Source organism: Neoarius graeffei, chromosome 14, assembly GCF_027579695.1.
Source record: "Neoarius graeffei isolate fNeoGra1 chromosome 14, fNeoGra1.pri, whole genome shotgun sequence".
Taxonomy (NCBI): domain Eukaryota; kingdom Metazoa; phylum Chordata; class Actinopteri; order Siluriformes; family Ariidae; genus Neoarius; species Neoarius graeffei.
In genome coordinates this window covers 12918593-12932550 of record NC_083582.1, presented here as the reverse complement: position 1 = coordinate 12932550, position 13958 = coordinate 12918593, and the positions used below count along the sequence as shown (strand labels likewise).

Sequence of the window (13958 nt, the reverse complement as noted above, 5' to 3'; positions counted from 1 at the left end):
TTTACTCCATCCGTCCACCCATTTATTACACCCATTGATGCTTTTGTATTTGGCTGCAAACCAGTTTTTTTTTTGTTGTTGTTGTTCTAACCTTTTTATACAAGACACAAATCATGATATGATGTTAATTGCTTGATTGTATCACACTGTTCATCACCAACTCACCTTTTTAAGTTTTTCCTTTAATTTGCTGCCTGCTATAGTGATGTGGATAAAGAGAAACAACTTCTCTCATGTCTAAATCACTCTGTTTCCTGTCTGTACAGGAAATCCAGTCCAGGGCAGTGCTTTGCTGACATCACTTCCTGTTCAGCCTCAGATGGACCCGAAGCACTGTCTGCCTCTGAAAGTAAACAACACGTCACCTCTCAGCCTCTTCTCCAACTTCAACATGGTGTGTGAAAACACTTTGTATCTTACAGAGAGAAGAAGTTGCACTGAATGCAGCTTTAGCACTACACTTATAAAGCTTTTTTCCTCCCTTTCTGTGTGTGTGTGTGTGTGTGTGTAAAGACGGATCCTGTTCAGAAAGCAGTTATCAGCCACACTTTCAGCATCGCACAATCACTAAAGAAGAAACAAATCATCACCTGCAATATCTGTCACCTCCGCTTCAACTCAACAGTGAGACAGATAGATGGATGGACACACACACACACAATCAGAGTCCTTAAATGAGCAGTGTCAAGTGGCAGCAGGTGCAGTTTGTCAGGCTTAAAGGAGACGTGAATAGGAGTTGAACAGGATTTCACTTTCACCCTCTGGTGGCTGTGTGGAGTGTGACAGCATAACAAAATCCAGTCCATTCCAACAAGTACTGAAATCTTCTCAAAGAAGATAAAAACAGAACAAGAACAGACAGAAGACACGTGAGTGTCAGTTTTAGTAGAGAGGCAGGAAACCGTTCAGCCAGAGAGAATAAAGCAAAACCTTGGTTGTAAAGAGCAGGGGATTGGTCTACCCCAGCAAGTGCATCTGATTCTTATGACTGAGGAAAACCCTGTTGAAGGCTGTGTGCTCTTTACTATTTTACCACCTGCCTACTGCTACCTGTATAAAAACAGGTATTTTGTATTGTACATTTGTACATTAAAGGGCATATTCTGGACCAATTTCGGGGTTTTTTTATATGAAAGTATGTCCCTTTACACACTCATCCAGAAGGGTAATCTTGCACAAGGCCATCTGTCTACAGCAGAAAAAAATAAAATAACAAAACGCGTCTGGAAAAATCCCAAGGGAGTCTGGAGCCAGAATCATGACGTTATCTGCAGAAGCGCGAGCAGGCTGTGCGAGCTTTGCACGGTTTAAGTGCACAGCCTGTGTAGACCAAGTGCTCCCATTTCTCTCTCATTGTCCGGTCTTTTGGAAACCGATGAGTACTAATCCCATCATGATTGGTGTTGCTACACCCTCCTACGATACATCTGTTAACCATTTTAATAGTTATGCGATAATGTTGAAGAAATTTGCATAAAACCACCAGGTCGTTTTCTCATAAACAAACCAGCGCTGATGTAGGATTCAGAGGGAGGCGTCCTGCAGATGATGTCATGAAAATCAATGTTTGCCGGGAAATCCAAATGGCAAGTTTTTTCAGAGGCGGACCAATTCGCCTCAAATGGCTTGATTTCAACTGAATTTTTCTGGTATTATGCAAGGTAAAAAAAATTGCAGAGAATGCAGAATGTTACAGATATTTGACCAAAGTTTAATATAAAATAGGAGAATTACCCATGAATTTACCCATGATATGCCCTTTAATGGAAATGTGATGAAAATGGACATCACACCAAGTTGTCTCCTCAAAATATTGGTAATAGAAAGAACAGTTTAGTCAGAGTGGTTATTTCTCTTGACTGTGGAACTTTAATGAAAGTTCTCTTTTGACCACAGCTCAAGGCCTTTTTTTTCCCCTCAAGTGGGCTGTACCACTTCCCAGGCATCATCATTGATGTATTCACTCTCTCCTCTGGTGATAAATGCAACCAATCAAGCTGCATGGCTTTGGCAGTAGATGGAGCAAAGTGGTGCATGTGGGCAGTAGGGTTTTAGGAGACAGTTGCTGGTTTCTCTCTTTTCAGTGCTTTATGCTGTTGATCAAGTTCTTTGGAAATCAACCCCCTCATGGAGTGAACCCAGTCTTGACTTGTATCCAGTATATTCCACTGACTTTCCATGTTGAGTAGACTGTACAAGTGGGGGAAGCCATGGCCTAATGGTTAGAGAAGCAGCTTTGGGACTATAAGGTTGCTGGTTCAATTCCCTGGACTAGCAGAAATGGCTGAAGTGTCCTTGAGCAAGGCACTGTTCCGCAGGCTGTTCTGGGTATGTTATACATTGCTCTGGATAAGAGTGTCTGTTAAATACCTGGAATATAATGTCCAAAATCTGGAATTCTGTTATGGTCCAACCTGTGGGCTTCTCTCTTCAGGTAACATCTCCACTCAGCATTACCGGCCGCACTCACTTCCTCTTATTTACTTTCAGTGACTGTCATTGACTGTTGCCGATCACCTGCTTTTCCTCTGTGTATTTTTATACTGCAGTTCTCCCAAGCTTCTGTGTCAGATCGTCTGCAACTCTCAGTGTGATAACCTGCTCTGTGTTCCTACTACTCTGACTCCTGAAGATATTCTGTTCCGTCTGACTCTGTCTGCTCTCCAGCCCGGGTAACCTTATCTGCCTTCTGTCCTGTTGACTCTGCCTCTTGTCTGCCTCTCCTGTACCTTCGCCTGATCTCCAGCTCGCCCAGCCCTGCTGCTCGCCTGCCTCTCCATCTGCCTGGTGTGAGCAGCCCTGCCTGGAGCCCTACTCTTCTGCCCTGGTAACCTGACCCTGCATTTCTGTCCCCTTTCTTGCTACCTGATTTGTGACTCTGTGTTCCAGCCTGCTCTCTATCTCCTGCTTGCTGGGAGACTGCCTGAAACCCAAGAGCTGTCAGCCTACAGCCACACCTCTCTGACTATGCCTGATCTTAGCTGCTAAGCAGGGCCAGGCCTGGTCAGTACTTGGATGGGAGACCTCAGACATCACCACCATGCTCCTACCAGCCATTCCTGCCTCTCAGTCCTCCTGCCACTGAACTTCACACACATTCTCCCAACTCCCTTTTCCTGTTATTAATAAACTGTGGTTCGAGTGCATTTGATCTCTCCTGTCTGGTCTTTGACAGAACGACCTGACATGGAGTCAGCGCCTGAACCCTCTGCCCTAGACCGGCTGCAGCACACCGAAGGAGATGTCAGTCGGATGTCTGCCGACATTGCAGCCCTGATCCAGCTTGGTCAGCAGCAACAGCTCCAACAACAACGACTGGACCAAGCACTCCAGCTGCTCACTGCCCTAGCACCCCCTGTTCCTCCGAGTCAACCACCGCTGCCCCTTGTTGCATCAGCCCCTGTCATACCCGCCGCTGACATGCCAGCTCCGGGAGGTGCTCCTGCTGCACTCGATGCCCTGGAACCCAAGGTCAGCAGTCCGGAGCATTTTGACGGTGACCCCTCCCAAGTCCGTGCTTTCCTGACCAGCTGCCGGTTGCTGTTCGACCTGCAGCCCAGAACCTTCGCATGGGAGGCGGCGAAGGTGGCCTTCGTCATCACTCGTCTGACTGGCCGCGCCCGCCTGTGGGGGACTGCTGAGTATGAACGCTGGACACCGGCGTGTGCCTCCTTCTCCCTGTTTGCAGCGGAGATGACTAAGGTCTTCGACCTGGGCTCGTCGTCAGTAGAGGCATCCGGAGGACTGATGAGTATTCGCCAAGGCAGACGCACAGTGGCTGACTACTCGATCGATTTCCGGACCTTGGCCCGGCACAGCAAGTGGAACATGCAGGCGCTGGTGGACGCCTTTCTGCACAGCCTGGCCGACTACATGAAGGACGAATTGGTCTCGTACAAACAACCATCGACACTCGATGAGGCCATTGCCCTGGCTGTCCGCATTGACCGCCAGGTCCAGACCCGTCGACGAGAGAGGGCCCGCCAGACTCAGCCAGTCACCAGCGCACAGAGTAACCCAGCCCCTTCTATGTCTCCTGCTGTTTCTCCGCCGAGCCTTCTGGACCAGTCAGAGCTCATGGAGATCGGCCGTGCTTCCCTCAGCCCGGCAGAGCACCAGCGTCGGATCACCTCCAATCTGTGCCTGTACTGTGGGGGTGACGGTCATCGTGCTGCCTCTTGCCCAGTAAAAGCCCGAGCTCACCGGACATAGGAGGGGCCCGGCTGAGCTCAATGACCATCCATTCCTCCACCAGCCAGAAACCTATGCTCCAAGTTTGTCTTCGTCTTTTGGATTCCACCCACACCCTGGCCGCCCTGGTTGACTCTGGCGCCGAGGCTAACATCATGGACACCGAGCTTGCGCGCCAGTTGGGTCTGCAAAGCCATCACTTATCCTCTCCCGTTCCAGCCAGGGCACTGGATGGCCATCTCCTTGGCACCGTCACCCGCCTCACTGCCCCTGTTCCGATGACTCTGTCAGGCAACCACCACGAAACCATCCAGTTTCACCTGCTCCGTTCCCCCGGCCAACCTCTCATCCTGGGCTATCCATGGCTCCGCCAGCACAGTCCTCACCTCGACTGGGCCACTGGAGCGATAAGAGAATGGGGCAAGGACTGCCACCGGCCTGCTTACGATCCACCACTCTACACCCCCGTACTCCACCTGCCAGCTCAGCCCCCGACCTCACTAATGTCCCAGTGTGTTATCACAGCCTTTGGGAGGTATTCAGCAAAGCCAAGGCCACTTCCTTGCCTCCTCACCGGCCCTACGACTGCGCCATTGATCTCCTCCCAGGCACTGCACCACCCAAGGGCCATCTCTACTCTCTGTCCGCCCCGGAAAGGAAGGCGATGGAGGACTACATCAGTGACTCTCTGGCTGCCGGCCTCATCCGTCCATCCTCCTCTCCCGCTGGCGCTGGGTTCTTCTTTGTGGGAAAGAAGGATGGATCCCTGCGCCCCTGCATCAATTACAGGGGTCTCAACAACATCACCGTCAAGAACCAATACCCTCTCCCACTGCTCACCTCCACCTTCGAGCTGCTCCAGGGAGCCACGGTCTTCACCAAACTCGATCTCCGGAATGCCTACCACCTGGTTCGGATAAGGGAGGGAGACGAGTGGAAGACCGCGTTCAACACCCCCACCGGTCATTATGAATACCGGGTGATGCCGTTTGGCCTTACTGACACGCCAGCGGTATTCCAGGCTCTGGTGAATGATGTCCTGCGAGATATGTTGAATAAGTTCGTGTTCGTTTTCCTCGACGACATCCTGATCTTCTCCCAAACCCTGTCCGAACACACTCAGCATGTCCAGCGAGTGCTCCATCGTCTCCTTGAAAACTCCCTCTTCGTCAAGGCGGAGAAGTGTGAGTTTCATGCCAAGTCTGTGGGGTTCCTGGGGTACATCGTGGCAGAGGGGAGCATCCAGATGGACCCTGCCAAAGTCTCAGCAGTGACTTCATGGCCAGTACCAGAGAGCAGGAAGAAGCTTCAGCAGTTCCTGGGCTTTGCAAATTTCTACAGGAAATTAATTCGTAATTACAGCACCATTGCATCACCCCTCACCGCCTTGACCAGCACCAAACAGCCCTTCGCCTGGACTCCGGCTGCCAACGAAGCCTTTGCCACCCTCAAGGCTCGGTTCACCACTGCTCCCGTCCTCCGGATGCCAGATGTGGAGCGGCAATTCATTGTAGAGGTGGACGCCTCAGATGTGGGAGTCGGGGCAGTGCTCTCACAGAGGTCAGCGGATGACAACAAACTCCATCCCTGTGCGTTCTTCTCCCACCGACTATCGCCGGCTGAACGCAATTACGACATAGGCAACCGGGAACTGCTGGAGGTCAAGCTCACCCTGGAGGAATGGCGTCACTGGCTGGAGGGGTGTGTAGTCCCATTCCTGGTCTGGACAGACCATAAGAATCTGGAATACATCCGCACCGCCAAACGACTCAACCCCAGACAGGCCCGCTGGGCTCTCTTTTTCACCAGATTCAATTTCACCCTTTCGTACCAGCCCAGATCTCGCAACACCAAGCCTGACGCACTCTCCCGCCAGTTCCAGAAGGATGATGCCCCCTCCAAGGATCCGGCTCCCATCTTACCTGACCCCTGTATCGTTGCTGCTCTGACCTGGAACATCGAAGAATGAGTGCGGGAAGCCCTCTGTGACCAACCCAGCCCCAGTGCATGCCCTGCTAGTCGCCTCTTTGTTCCTGAAGACCTGCGATCCCAGGTTATACAATGGGGACATGACTCCCGTCTAGCCTGCCACCCTGGTTCCACTCGCACCTAGCACCTGCTCGCCCAACGGTTCTGGTGGCCTACTATGAGCAGGGATGTGCGAGACTTCATCCGAGCCTTCCCTACCTGTAATCAAAATAAGTCCTCCAGCCGGCCTCCTGCCGGTTTGCTCCAGCCTCTGCCTGTGCCAATGCGACCCTGGTCCCACATTTCCCTGGATTTTATTACGGGTCTGCCCCCTTCTAACGGGATGATGGTCATACTCACCATCGTGGACCGCTTTAGCAAGATGGCACACTTTGTTCCCCTCCCAAAACTACCGTCGGCCAAAGAGACTGCCCAGATCTTCCTGCAGCATGTCTTCCGCATCCATGGGCTGCCCAAGGACATCGTTTTGGACCGGGGGCTGCAATTCGCCTCCTCTTTCTGGAAGGAGTTCTGTCACCTACTCGGGGCCACCGCCAGCCTCACCTCCAGATTCTGACCCCAGTCCAATGGCCAGTCAGAGCGGACTAACCAGGAGTTGGAGAAGGCACTTCGGTGCATGGCATCACGCAACCCTAGGGCCTGGTGCGAGCACCTGCTGTGGGTGGAATACTCTCACAACTCCCTCACCAGCTCAGCCACTGGGCTGTCCCCATTCCACTGCGTGTATGGCTACCAACCCCCCCTGTTCCCCAGCCAGGAGGGAGAGGTCACCTGCCCGGCTGCCCTCACCTATGCACGCCGATGCCGCCGCACCTGGTCTCAAGCCCGCGCTGCACTCCTCAAGTCAGTCACCAGCTACTCTACTGGAGCCAACCGGCAGAGGACGCCTGCGCCCACCTACCGGGTGGGCCAGAAGGTGTGGTTATCAGCCAAGGACCTGCCGCTCCAGGTGGAGTCTCGTAAGCTGGCACCTCGGTTCGTCGGACCATTCCCGATCCAGAGGATAATCAGCCAGTCTGCTGTCTGGCTCCAACTGCCCAAGTCAATGAGAGTGCACTCCACCTTCCACATCTCTAAGATTAAGCCAGTGCACGAAAGCCCGCTGGTCCCAGCTGCACCTTCTCCTCCTCCTCCTCTCTTCGATGGTGGCCTGGTCTACTCCGTCCAGCAACTGCTGAAGTCATGGCGCAGGGGCAGGGGCCTCCAATACCTGGTGGATTGGGAGGGCTATGGTCCTGAGGAGAGGATGTGGGTCCCTGCTGGGAGAATCGTAGACCGTACCCTCATCAGCACCTTTCATCGCCTGCATCCAGACCAGCCGGCCAACCGGAGGGGTCGACCAAAGGGTCCTTATCGGAATGACGATGCGCCAATCGCTACTGTCCCCGAGTCCGATTCTGAACCAGATCCTGAGGCCTTGGACACTGACTGGTCAGAGGAGTTCTGACCCTCCACCGGTATTCCCCCTCCTCCCACCCGTCTTTGTGGATCTGTGGCTAGGGACTTCTGGAGCCATCCCTTGAGGGGGGGTTCTGTCATGGTCCTACCTGTGGGCTTCTCTCTTCAGGTAACATCTCCACTCAGCATTACCGGCCATGCCCGCACTCACTTCCTCTTATTTACTTTCAGTGACTGTCATTGGCTGTTGCCGATCACCTGCTTTCCCCCTGTGTGTATTTATACTGCAGTTCTCCCAAGCTTCTGTGTCAGATCGTCTGCAACTCTCAGCGTGATAACCTGCTCTGTGTTCCTACTACTCTGACTCCTGAAGATATTCTGTTCTGTCTGACTCTGTCTGCTCTCCAGCCCTGGTAACCTTATCTGCCTTCTGTCCTGTCGACTCTGCCTCTTGCCTGCCTCTCCTGTACCTTCGCCTGATCTCCAGCTCACCCAGCCCTGCTGCTCGCCTGCCTCTCCATCTGCCTGGTATGAGCAGCCCTGCCTGGAGCCCTACTCTTCTGCCCTGGTAACCTGACCCGTGACTCTGTGTTCCAGCCTGCTCTCTATCTCCTGCCTGCTGAGGGACTGCTTGCTGGGAGACTGCCTGAAACCCAAGAGCTGTCAGCCTACAGCCACACCTCTCTGACTATGCCTGATCTTGTCTGAGCTCAGAAGCTAAGCAGGGTTAGGCCTGGTTAGTACTTGGATGGGAGACCTCAGATACTCCCACCAGCCATCCCTGCCACTGAACTTCACATACACACATTCTCCCAACTCCCTTTTCCCCTGTTATTAATAAACTGTGGTTCGAGTGCATTTGATCTCCTCTCCTGTCTGGTCTTTGACAGAATTCTATATTACTTTATTCTAGTTACCTGTTTATTCTATATAGTTTATTTGATATAGTTACTGAAAATGACCCTTCTTTTAGGGTCTTTTGCCTTTTACTTGATGTAAGTATGAATATTTGTTGTGGTTGAGTAGAAAACATCTCTAGATTTTTTTGACATGGCTCCTGCTGATCCCAAAAAGCAGTTGCCTACTTTCTGGAGGAGTAAGTTCATGTACACTACTTTGGAACACTGACTGTGAATTTGAGAGAGTTGAAGCTTTAAGATAAGAGAAAATTGGGTCCTTGATATTCTGAGACACCTACTATGAGGATTAACATCTATAGAGATCTTGCAGTCACGTGACCGGAAAGTACACAGCCGCCATCTTGTCGGTCAACAGCACAGCTGAATACTGCTGCACTCGTGTACAGAATGGATCAATTTCAACCGACGGACTACACGGCTCATTTTTCTAATGAACAGATAACTAGATATATGTCTAAAATAAACGATCTACAGATTAGTGACCCTTATGGCTTACCGGACGGAGTTTTCACGACCGTGTCAGTGGATATGGAACTGCCAGAGGTGGAATACCCGGACGTGTATAATTACCTCATCAATTTTCCCTTGCTGTTCAGTGGTGAAGCACTTGCGTGCTTATACATCTCTGGACAGTTATCTTTACAGAAATTCAGGATTTGTCAGCGACTCAGATGTGGCATCTTGTAAACAAGAAAATGATCCTCACTGGATGGGTAAGTCACTTAAGTATTGAGTATAGCACTGACCAGCCGATTATAGAATAGAATAAGGTAATTCCAGCTGTAATTCCAAATTGTCTGTCTTGTTTACCTGGCGTTGGAGAGGTAGAGGCTTAGCAGTGGAGGTTTGAGTGGCTGTTTTCTGAGCTTAGCCAACAGGCCGGCTCTGCAGCCTCACTTTTGCTTCCGCTCCCGGCGCCGCCTCCTTCGCTTTGCTTCCAATAACAATCCACGGAGACCCCGCTGGTCTCGCTATCTTGTCCGGAATTTTTTTTTTCTCATCCGGAATGTTGTGCATGCGATGGAAATCGCTACAAACCGTCATTTTCTGCTGGAAACCAATGTCCAGTAAGTCCATATGGTTGTAGTGGATATTGAAGTCTGGTACAGATGAACAACACGCAAAAATGCACACAAAAAACATAAAAAACGTGCACAGGTAGGGAGAGCTTGTAGCCGCAGCCGTTGTAGTAGAATTGTATATAGTAGGTTTTTCCAGAAGAAAAGGTAGAAGTAGAAGCAGAAGTAGAACCAGAAGTAGAAGTAGAAGGCGGAAATACGTTTGACCGACAAGATGGCATCTGTCACAATCTGGATCGGCTGTGACATCACATGCAAGTGCTCCATTGCTGTTCAGGGTGTATGGTGTTCTTGCACTTCCTGAATTACATTCACTAGCTAAGCAACACTGGAGAAGTACCAAATAATTTGTCCAGGGTGTACCCCACCTCTCGCCCATAGTCAGCTGGGATAGGCTCCAGCTTGCCTGTGACCCTGTAGAACAGGATAAGTGGCTACAGATAATGGATGGATGGATGGTTATTGCCCTGCAATCAATGTTGGATGGCCCACCTCCCTCAGCCCCACCCTTGAATGGGAGTCTGTGAAACCATGCTCATTTTCATGTGTGCTAATAGAGACTCTTCATTCACAGGAGTTTACCCCCCCACCATGAATTTTTTTCAAAATTATGCAGTATTGGGGGTTTAGGGTTAGAGCTCGAGGTTGAAGTTACACATTAAATTAAAGATTAATGTTGTGAAAGAATACCTCTACTGGAATTCAGTACAACTTTGAGTTCCACCTCTGCCTGTTTTATGTCTTCCTCTAGTGGATAAGCAAGGCATTACACTCTCCCTCTATTTCTTTTTCTTCTGTCTCTATAGCATTTTTTAAAATAAATTCCCAATCCAAATACTGTATCTTCTCTCACACACACACTTTGCTTTTTTGTTTAATATTTGTTGTTTGTCTAAAATAACTGATATTTTTCTTCTATGGTTGTTGTTAGAACCAAGCAGAAGCGCACTACAAAGGCCACAAGCATGCACGCAAACTCAAAGCCATAGACAAACTGAAGAACAAGCAAAGGATTATTGGAAAGTCTGTGTGGAAGGAGAGGGAGTGGAGGAAACCAATAGAGGTAGAGATGGAGGACAGCAAGGGGAAGGACATCAGTCTGTCAGAGAGGACAGGTGTGTGTGTGTGTAATATATATATATATATATATATATATATATATATATATATATATATATATATATATATATATAGTAAACACACTAATCATGTCTTTCTCTCCATTCCCTCCCTCTATAGCACCAATCTGTTCATCACAGGCATCAAACCCAGAGGATGAATGTGTTCAGGGGATCTCAGTCACGCTATCACCCATTTCACACACTTCAGGCTTAGTAAGGCTGTGTGAGAGCAAATGTATCCCAGATTCGCTTGCTCTGGTGCCACCAGATGAGTTGAAATGCTTGTGGGACTCTGACTCCATTGTAAAGGGATACAGGAACAGGAGGAAATGCAGCAAGAGTCTTCAGTGTCCTGTTTGTAAAGTGACTGTCAACTCTGGCTCGCAGCTTGAGGATCATTATAAAGGTACTGTAGTCTCTCCACTAAGCACTTAAATGAAGACTAAACCAAATTTAATTAAAAAAAATTGGCTTTGAAGTTTTAGAAAACTAGTTTTCAGTTAATAACTGGCAGACCAGTTTGGTTTAAAAAAAAAAAAAAAGACACCCACAACAGCAGCTTTCAATTTTAATAACAAAAACAAACCCTAGTTATTAATTTAAAAACTAGCTATCAAATTAAAGTGAGCTTTAAAGTTTTATAAACACTAGTTATCAATTAAAACTCACTATGACAATAACTAATGAGACCGTCAATGACAGCAGAGCTCACTCTGACTCAAATCTGGGTAGAAGTTATATGTACCCTAGGTACCCCTATCTTTATGCCAGAAAGAATCAAAACCTGTGAAGAACTGAGAGAGAAGTGATTTGTGGAAACTGCTCATTAGGGCTTAATTACTCCATATCTTCATTATTAATTGCAATTCTGCAAATTTGGATAGAAGCTATATGCACCCCAGGCAGACCTACCTTCCTGCCAAAAAGAATTTAAAAAAAAAATCGGTGAAGAGCTGAGAGAGATGATGAAGTGATTTTTGTGAAATATGGATGACGCCGGATGGACAACGGATGATGGACGGACAGTGGACAACACATGATGGCATAAGCTCATCACCTGTTGGCTGGATGAGCTAATAATACTGGCTATTAGTCAAAACTATCAAATTTGGCTTTCTGGTCTAATAAAAATTAATTATCAATGACAAACCTGTTATTTGTCAGATTGTAGGCACTTACGGATTGAAGATGCAGGGGAGAGCGGGTACGGTGCAAACTGCAGAAGCCAAATCGTGAGTCAGGAATTGTAGTCAGGGAATGGGCAGAGGTCGATCAATCAGCAAACAGAGCAGTGCAGGGCAGATTTGAAGATGAAGTAAACGTAAACAGTGGGCTTTAACAGAAAGTCAATCAGAAAACAAATGGCTTAGTAAAGTCAGATATAGGACACAGAACAATACTTCATGAGGTGTGTTTGTGACTGCTGAGCTTATATAGGGAAGGTGATTGTGGGATAATTAGAGACAAGTGATGTAGTTAAAACTCTGGTGATGGGGGGCACTGTGTATCATGGGAAATGTAGTCTGGAGTGGCCATGTTTGGAGGCTGCTCCGAACTCAGATCTTCAGTGCTGATACTGACAGAACCACACCTCCCCACCCAACGGGTGGGTGTGTCTGAGGCTAGAGGACCTTGGATAGCAAGTTTGAGGCATGAGACATAGAATGTTTGAGCCATCTTGCTGTGAGGGGGAAGCTTGAGCCTGTAAGATTGATTTTGCATAAACTATTGAATGGATCGATGAATCTGGCTTGTAATTTCTTGCAGGAGTTGGGAGCTCTGAGAGTCTTCATGGAAACCTATACTCTGTCACTTGGGACATACTCTGGAGTGGCACTGTGCTTGTCGGCATAGCGTTTGTACTTCATATTAACATCTTCCATTCTTTGATGTACAGTGGTGCTTGAAAGTTTGTGAACCCTTTAGAATTTTCTGTATTTCTGCATAAATATGACCTAAAACATCATCAAAGTTTCACACAAGTCCTAAAAGTAGATAAAGAGAGCCCCGTCAAACAAATGAGACAAAATTATAATACTTGGTCATTTATTTATTGAAGAAAATGATCCAATATTGCATATCTGTGAGTGGCAAAAAGTATGTGAACCTTTGCTTTCAGTATCTGGTGTGACCCCCTTGTGCAGCAATAACTGCAACTAAACATTTCTGGTAACTGTTGATCAGTCCTGCACACCGGCTTGGAGGAATTTTAGCCCATTCTTCCGTACAGAACAGCTTCAACTCTGGGATGTTGGTGGGTTTTCCACAGATGAACTGCTTGCTTCGGGTCCTTCCACAACATTTTGATTGGATTAAGGTCAGGACTTTGACTTGGCCATTCTAAAACATTCACTTTATTCTTCTTTAACCATTCTTTGGTAGAATGACGTTGGCGTCTTGCTGCATGACCCACCTTCTCTTGACTCAGTTCATGGACAGATGTCCTGGCATTTTCTTTTAGAATTCACTGGTATAATTCAGAATTCATTGTTCCGTCAATGATAGCAAGCTGTCCTGGACCTGATGTAGCAAAACAGGCCCAAACCATGATACTACCACCACCATGTTTCACAGATGGGATAAGGTTCTTATGCTGGAATGCAGTGTTTTCCTTTCTCTAAACATTTAAACCAAAAAGTTCTATTTTGGTCTCATCCATCCACAAAAATTTTCCAATAGCATTCTGGCTTGTCTACGTGATCTTTAGCAAACTGCAGATGAGCAGCAATGTTCTTTTTGGAGAGCAGTGGCTTTCTCCTTGCAACCCTGCCATGCACACCATTGTTGTTCAGTGTTCTCCTGAAGGTGGACTCATGAACATTAACATTAGCCAAAGTGAGAGAGGCCTTCAGTTGCTTAAAAGTTACCCTGGGGTCCTTTGTGACCTCACCAACTATTACTCGCCTTGCTCTTGAAGTGATCTTTGTTGGTCAACCACTCCTGGGGAGGGAAACAATGGTCTTGAATTTCCTCCATTTGTATACAATCTGATTGTGGATTGGTGGAGTCCAAACACTTTAGAGATGGTTTTGTAACCTTTTCCAGCCTGATGAGCTTCAACAATGCTTTTTCTGAGGTCCTCAGAAATTTCCTTTCTTCATGCCATGATACACTTCCACAAACATGTGTTGTGAAGATCAGACTTTGATACATCCCTGTTCTTTAAATAAAACAGGGTGCCCACTCACACCTGATTGTCATCCCATTGATTGAAAACATCTGACTCTAATTTCACCTTCAAATTAACTGCTAATCGTAGA

The 13958-nt window shown here is 48.1% G+C and overlaps 1 protein-coding gene across 1 annotated transcript in view; it reads left to right on the top strand.

Annotated features, from left to right (window-relative positions):
- Positions 1-13958, top strand: part of LOC132897551 (zinc finger protein 385C-like) — a 58892-nt gene that overhangs the window by 19162 nt on the left and 25772 nt on the right. The window contains exons 2-5 of the mRNA XM_060938813.1: positions 267-394; positions 514-624; positions 10509-10692; positions 10817-11104. Coding sequence (XP_060794796.1) covers positions 267-394; positions 514-624; positions 10509-10692; positions 10817-11104 — 711 coding nt within the window. The remainder of the gene's footprint in view (positions 1-266; positions 395-513; positions 625-10508; positions 10693-10816; positions 11105-13958) is intronic.